The sequence below is a fragment of the Montipora capricornis genome, chromosome 11 (assembly GCF_036669925.1).
Source record: "Montipora capricornis isolate CH-2021 chromosome 11, ASM3666992v2, whole genome shotgun sequence".
Lineage (NCBI taxonomy): Eukaryota > Metazoa > Cnidaria > Anthozoa > Scleractinia > Acroporidae > Montipora > Montipora capricornis.
The window spans coordinates 18,124,577-18,132,076 of NC_090893.1; the positions used below are offsets into that span (position 1 = coordinate 18,124,577).

The 7,500-nt window shown below is 38.0% G+C and overlaps 1 protein-coding gene across 1 annotated transcript in view; it reads left to right on the forward strand.

The window, feature by feature from the left end:
* The first annotated feature begins 3,596 nt into the window (after positions 1 to 3,596).
* Positions 3,597 to 7,500, forward strand: part of LOC138022820 (thiosulfate sulfurtransferase-like) — an 8,820-nt gene continuing 4,916 nt past the window's right edge. Inside the window, exons 1-5 of the mRNA XM_068869785.1 lie at positions 3,597 to 3,958; positions 4,671 to 4,875; positions 5,697 to 5,792; positions 6,531 to 6,663; positions 7,480 to 7,500. The exon at positions 7,480 to 7,500 is cut by the window's right edge and continues 81 nt beyond it. Coding sequence (XP_068725886.1) covers positions 3,828 to 3,958; positions 4,671 to 4,875; positions 5,697 to 5,792; positions 6,531 to 6,663; positions 7,480 to 7,500 — 586 coding nt within the window. The 5' untranslated portion in view covers positions 3,597 to 3,827. The remainder of the gene's footprint in view (positions 3,959 to 4,670; positions 4,876 to 5,696; positions 5,793 to 6,530; positions 6,664 to 7,479) is intronic.

Genomic DNA, 7,500 nt, shown 5'->3' on the forward strand with positions numbered 1-7,500 from the left:
AGCTTCTCACTATTTGAATTGGTATTGAAAGCAACTTGATAATTGCGTCACTTCAACCAGTTTAAGTTCTGCAGCACACCGCAAGTGTTCGTTTGCGACTTCACTGGATCGATACTGGATTACACGTAAAAGTTTAGTTTAATAATTTTTCTTCGTTTGTTTGCTTACTCGAGCCATTTATCTTGAAATGTCGCAAATCTTGCCTCACAATTAATTACTAGGTTGCCATAGGCCATCCAGTTAGAAAATGCGTTTGTTTGTTAGTTTTCCTTTTTTTTCTTGTTATTTTTTCCGTGTCATGAAAAGTGCATAGAGTCTTGTATGCGTATTTTGTTAGGTTTGAGGGGCCTGGGGTAATGAGTAGATTTCTCTGGTGCACACATGAGAACATTTAATTAACCTGCAATGGCGTCGAAAGTCATTGTAACGCGAATGGCGTTTTTAATAGTGCATCTTTAAACAAAATATACCCTTATGGAGCTCAAGAATGGAAGGTCAATTGGATAAACAAGCCAGGCGATGAAAAATAAATATCTGGAATCTTAAAAGACACAAGTAATGGACTTCGACAACAATCTTTCGCCCGTCGAACCGAAATCAAAGTGAGCTGTATTTCTAATATTTTACCAAGTGTGCTGTTATGTACAACACTGCCGAAAGCAAATGAAAAATTCTCTGTTAACTCAGTATGGGTTCAACAGAGACAGATAAGGAATCGATAAACTGGATCTGTGATCTCAGTTGTCTGGCTATTTGTATTTACTTGTACTCAACTCCGTACAGTCTTCCGGTAACAATTGGAAATTTCCTTAATTCTGTGGCGTTGAAAGTTATTGTAACGCGAATGGCGATTTAGTGGATCTTTAAACTGGTACTACGACCAAAAAAACAATTATTTTTTTTTCTTTGGATTTCAAAACTATGTTAACTAAACACTAACTTACCCTAGTTTTAAGTTCTGATTTTAAAAAGACACCTGTTTATTTTAACTTATTTATTGGTCCGCCATTACTAACTGTAAAAGCTTGAGAGCTGGGTCGAGGAGAAAATGACGTCAAAGACTCACTAGTATGAATGCAATGCGTGTGTACGCGGCTGAATTAATATGCAGCACGGGAGTTTCGGGCTTTCAGACTTTTAAACCCGTGTTTTGCAGATATAATAAATTGCGTTTACACGCTGAAATTTTAAGCTAGTGAGTAAATAACGTCATCTTCTCTAGATCCAACCCTCTGAGGTCGAGGTCCAATCGGTCAGTTTTGAACGTGAGCAATGGCGGACCGTGAAATCCAAACTTACACTCAAAATACACAGCCTTTGGATAAAACTCAAAGCTCAAAATTTTGCCAGTCAGGTGTTAAGCGAACACGCTTTTAAAATCTGAGGGAAAAAAGTAAATGATTTTTTGATCATAGTAGCACTTTAAACAAATATACCCTCATGGAGCTCAAGAATGGAACGTCAATTGGATGAACAAGACAGGCGGTGAAAAATGAATGTCTGGAATCTTTAAAGCGACGAGTAATGGTCTTCGACAACAATTTCATTTTCAAGTGAGCTTTGTTTTTAATATTTTACTAGTTGGTGTTATATAAAACACGGAACTCAAATGGCAAATTTTTTTTTATGGATTTAACAAACATTGAAGGAATCGAACGCCTTGAATGCATCACAGTGTTTACTCAAGTCGCATCTTACATTTATTTTGTACTCAACTTTGCAAAGGTAAAAAAATTGGAAATGTGACAGTGAAGAATTATTTGAATGAAATCTAGTTGTCTCTTTTGTGCTTCGTTATTTACAGTCAAGGTTAACGTTCTTTCGAAAAGGGTTTGATGTGAACTGTCAGAAATTTATTTAATTGCATATGCTTTGTGACACGGATTGTGTGTTTTGTTTGCATGCACGCAATTGAAATAGGAAGGATTTTTTTGCCTCTAATAGCAAATACTGTATGTTGTTTGTTTCAATAAATTTCTCGCTGGAAAACGTTTTTGTGATATCTCCAGCCTTTGTGAATTTTAATATTACGTTGTGAATTTTTCGAGCTCAACAAATTTGCATACCTGGGTTGAAACGTGATACGGGTGGGTTTTTGTTTTAGTGCTCTGTTAGCAGCGGCGCATAAGTCACGAAAATAAACAGGTCTGTTGGAAACGTGCTTGAGTTTCAAGAAAATGAGCCCCAAAAGCAGCCAAAAATTGTGACGCTGATGAATAATAAAGTAGCTGCCATTTCCAAAACGATGGAACCTGGTGATAAATAACCTCGTCTTGGAGAGTAAATTTTTGACTTAGCAGGGGCAATGGTCAACCTCAAGAGTTGAGCGATTGTGATCTTTGTGTTAGATAGATATAGATAGATAGTACCTTTATTTAAACACGATAATGTTTAAAGCTATAAAGCTGATGGGGTCGTGTATCGCGTCGTGTGTTGAATTCGCATATTTCTTGTCAAACTTTATAACACTTGAAAGAAAAAGAAAACTAACAACAACAAAAACCCGGTACGTTGCCATCATTTGACACAGACTGTCTCGCGAGTAAACACGCCGCGGTAACTTGATCACGGCGCCCGCTGAATTCGATGTCACTTTCGATTTTGCGGTTTATTTGTGCAGCCAAAAGTACAATAACAAAATTCAGCTTGGCAAAAATCTGCCAAAATGTTTTTCGCTGATGGCAACTTTGTATATTCGCGGTTCAAAATTACTGTTGTTTTCATGTCGTAAATTTTGTCGCTGATGGTAAAATGCTTTATCCTCGATCGACCGTCCTGAAAACTTCTTTCTGCTCTTCCTAAAAACTGTGTATCAATATTTATTTACTTTTGCATCAATATTTGTTTTGTATAGAGCAAGCTAACAAAATCTGTACCTAACTTAGTTCGCATTTTTGAGCGTTAAAATAGAATTTCCGGTCCTATGCTTCTGTTACAAAGTAGAATATTTTTTAGGTCACCCATCCAGATACTAACGCCGCCGGACCCCTAGGGATTAACTTCAGTGAACGTTTGTATTACAAAGCTGTCGTATTACAAAGCATCAGAGTGCACGCTTACGGCGCCTTTCAATAACATGTGGAATCTTAAATTCAAAGGTCAACCGACAAATGCATTTTTCGCTACCGTCAATTAAATGTTAGGCGGCTCCTCCCAGCTTCCGACTATGTTGACTGACCTGGGCTCAACGATGTGATTTGATTACTGCGCGCTCGACAGTAGTCGGAAGCTCGGAGGAGCCGCCGAACATTTGATTGACGGTAGCGAAAAACGCATTTGTCGGTTGACCTTTGAATTTAAGAGTCCGCATGTTATTGAAAGGCGCAGTAAACTTGTGGTAAAGAAGCTGTGAGGAAACTTGAAAATGATCAGCATGTCAGCCTAGAAGCCAATGTTTTTCGATTTCATTTTATTTTCTTCAATCTTTCTGGGTTTAGTACTTTGCTAGTAACCACATGTCTTCTCGGGGGGCTATTTACCTAAGACTTCTCCCATGGCAATACTATGTACTTATTGACTGAGTGGGAGGGCCGAACGGGAAAATATTTGGCCCGATCGAGGTCATGGCATGCGCAATGACCGAGGGCCAAAGGTTAGTCTTTCTCAGGGTTTGGCTAAGGATCTCCACTTGGCAGAAGGAATCTACCCTGGGTACCAGAGGTTTTTCTCGCGTTGTTCCGCCGAAAACACGAGCGGCGAAAAAACTACGAGGACGAGCTTTGTTTTCTTCGGCCGAAGACCGAAGACACGAGCGGCGAAGCCACTTTGAAGGTTCGAAACCGGAAACCGCGCGTGAAAAGCCTCTGGTACCCAGGGTAGAAGGAACCATGACTGCTCAAATACCTTGTGCCGTTTCTGTAGATTGGCTGCACAAGAATCTCGGAGACAAAAGAGTTCATTTGGCACTTGTAGACACGACTTGGTTCAGTGACAAGGATGCCATCGAGGGTTTCTCTAAGTAAGTGTTCAAGAGTTGTGAACAAGCTATGTAGCTTATTCCTTGCGAGTAGGAGCAATTATTCCCTTCGGAATCCAGATCAAAGTTCCACGCAAGTTACATGTATGTAACTGAACTGTAAATTGTGAATCTAATTGATTTTCGTGGAGCAAAAAACGGACGTATTCTTGTTCGTCGTTCGTTTTCGGAAGTACTGAATATTGTGGACTTCTGGAACCTTCCGGCTTCTTTTTGAAAATAACGTGACATATTTGTAATTTCTAGCTTGCGTGATTGTAACGCTTGTGCCTTCATGCAGCAATCGTGATAAAAATGTCATACCCAATTGGGTCAACAAAGTTTGCTGATTTATGTAAACCAGCCAACTCTTGTTGAGACATGGGTATGACATTTTTATCATGATTGTCCATGATTTTTTACAAGGCACCAACTACAGGTAACAATAATATATTCTCATGCAAAATGAATAGTAATAATAACAATAATAATAATAATTATTATTATTATTATTATTAATATTATTATTATTATTATTATTATTACTATTATTATTATTATTATTATGTAACTGAATAATAATAATAATAATAATAATAACAATAATATTATTATTATTATTATTATTATTACACTATAATTATCATCATCATCATTATTATTAATGTATTTCATTATTATTTATATCTGTAAAAATAACTTTCCTAATTTTTAGGCAACATATTGTCCATGCATCATACATGGATATTTTCTCTGGTGTTGAAATAAGCCCTTTATATCCTCGTAACATTCCTGATGAAGCAACATTTCAGATGAATGCCAGAGGTAGTGCCTTGAACAGCAATGACCACGTTGTTGTTTACGAGAATACTGGAAAGTTTGGATTCTTTCTTGGGGCGCGAGCTTGGTGGATGTTTAAGGTAAAATGTAGTTAGTATTATATAAATAACTGTTACAATAAATTATATTAGACACAGAGGCATAGCGGTGACAGGCTGGTTCATTCATGGTGATTGTAACCAGGGTTCATGCTACTCCTTGAAATCCTTGAAAAGCCCTGGAATTTAATTTTGGACTTCCAGGGTGCTTGACAAGCCCTTGAAAAAAATGGATTTGGTGGGAAACTGCTTGCAAACTCCTTGAATTTTTGCTTGGGTGAAAATTGTTGAGATTGCATCATGCTAAGTTCAAAAAGCAGTTCAAACGTTGAGCCCAAACTTGACTATTGGGGAAAGATTAAATGCAAAAAATTTGCCGGTGTGTGCACTTAACTCGCAGGACATGGGAAAGAATATCATGGTATACATTTTCAGCAAAAAAAAAAGCACTGAAACACACACATAATATTCGCGATGTATGGCATAGAAATCTTCTTGCAACATTCCTTGAAAACTTAAATCCAGCATGAACCCTGTGTAACCAATTCCCTCCCCAGGGTTGCTGGTTCAAGGCCTCACTAAGTCACTGTGTTGTTTCCTTGGATTAACTGAAGCTGTTGCTGGTTGATAGCAATTAGTTTTCTTCAAATATTATAAATAGCTCTTAAAAGAATTTACCCTGTGGAAGTAAAATTTGACAAAAACTTGGTGTCACAGTGTAGCAAATTAAATTTTCCACAAGTTTGGTTTGTTGATCACAGACTGTGGAATTTAAAGTATGACCTGTCATTTTGTGTATAAATTAAGTGGCCTTGTTGAATACTAATTTTTCAATCAATTGTTGGTTTTTTTTGTTAACACAGCTGTTTGGTCATCAAAATGTCTCTGTGTTGGATGGGGGACTGGAAAGGTGGATTGCCAATGGCTTTGACACAACCAACATGATGGTGAAGAAAAAGGTAATTTGGTGATCGTTCAAAGACCTGCCAATAATAGTTATCTTTATTTTTAGGTTACGGTAAAGCCAGCCCTTTTATTGTCTCTCGAGGGGCAGATTTTAGAGGACAATTTGTGACGTTAATGGTAAATGTATACCTGGACATGAGGAATGTTGAATTTGGTAAGAAGACCTAGGAGACTCTTTGTGGCACTTATTAAAATCGGTGTGCATATAATGACTTGTGTTTCTGGACATAATTATCTGTAATATGGTCATTCTCCGGTTAGAATGTACCTTTTAGAAATATTAACATCCTACCCTCTCCTCACTGATCAGCTTTCCAGCTTAGTAAATGAGGAAGCCAGGTAATAATTAAAATTAATATTATTAATAGGGCAGGTACAAAATTCGGACCTTATCAACTCAGATCGCTCACCTCTGATCGCTCAGCATAAAACAGTTTTGCAAGCCAAAACTATTCGACGTTTGTTCAAATTTCACCAAAGTTAAAGATTAGGGCGAAGATGATTTCTCAAGGTCTTATATTTTTTACGTGGATCCAGCCGGGTGTACGATCTTAGTTGATCCGATCTGACTTTTGTACCTCAGACTCAATGGCCTTGTGGTTTTAGTTTATGCTTCCTTGTCACCATTTTCTGACCCTTTACTAGCTAGCTGTCTTTTTCTCCACTTGCTTTTGTGGCAAATAATATATTATCTTAAATACACATAATAATGGATTAATTAATAATTCCAGGAAGGTGACTTTAAAGCCAAGCTAAATCCAGAGTGGATTGTAAAGTTTGAAGACATGGTGGAAAATCTCACATCAAGGAAAGCTCAAGTTTGTGACAGCCGTGTTCCAGAAAAATTCCATCTCTCACCAGATGGTAATTTATATTGATGATTTTTTCCAGTTAATCTATTAATTTTATATTCTCTTTTTCATCCCTACCAAATGTGTAAAACGCTGTATATTGGGTTTCAATCTCAAAATTGACAAGAACACTACTATTAATCAATGGCAGTTGCATCATGATTCCAATGTAAAACAAAAACGCATTGAACTTGGGGAATGTGCATGAACTGCATAATTATTTATAATGTAACATGAGCAATGTGTATGTCACCGGAATCCCAAGATGGGATAATGGTGCCATTGATGACAATATGACCGTCCACCGCTGGCGCAGTTGGTTGAGCACCGGGCTGTTACACGGGAGGTCATGAGTTTAACTCCGGCCGGACCAACACTCAGGGTCTTTAAATAACTGAGGAGAAAGTGTTGCCTTTGTAATTACATCTGCAAATGGTTAGCTAGACTCTCTAGTCTTCTCGGATAAGGACAATAAGCCGGAGGTCCCGTCTCACAACCCTTCAATGTTCACAATCCTGTGGGATGTAAAAGAAACCGCACACTTGTTGTAATGAGTCGGGCATGTAGTTCCTGGTGTTGTGGTCTGTCTTCTGTGGTGTATCATGGTTGGGAGGGTTAATACTCGGAGAGGGCCGTTAGTTAGAAAACTGTAACAGGTTATTGCGTCTCCCTCTTTAAATAAAGATATTGAATTGTGATGCAGGGGATCTTAGAAAAGTCTCCTTCAGTTGATCTTGACGAGATCCTCCCTCACATTGGGATGAACCCCTCCGTCACTGAAAACTACCCAAAAAGTTACGTTTTGTGCAACTTTAATACATCTTTTCAGATCCAAAAAGCGGTCACTATC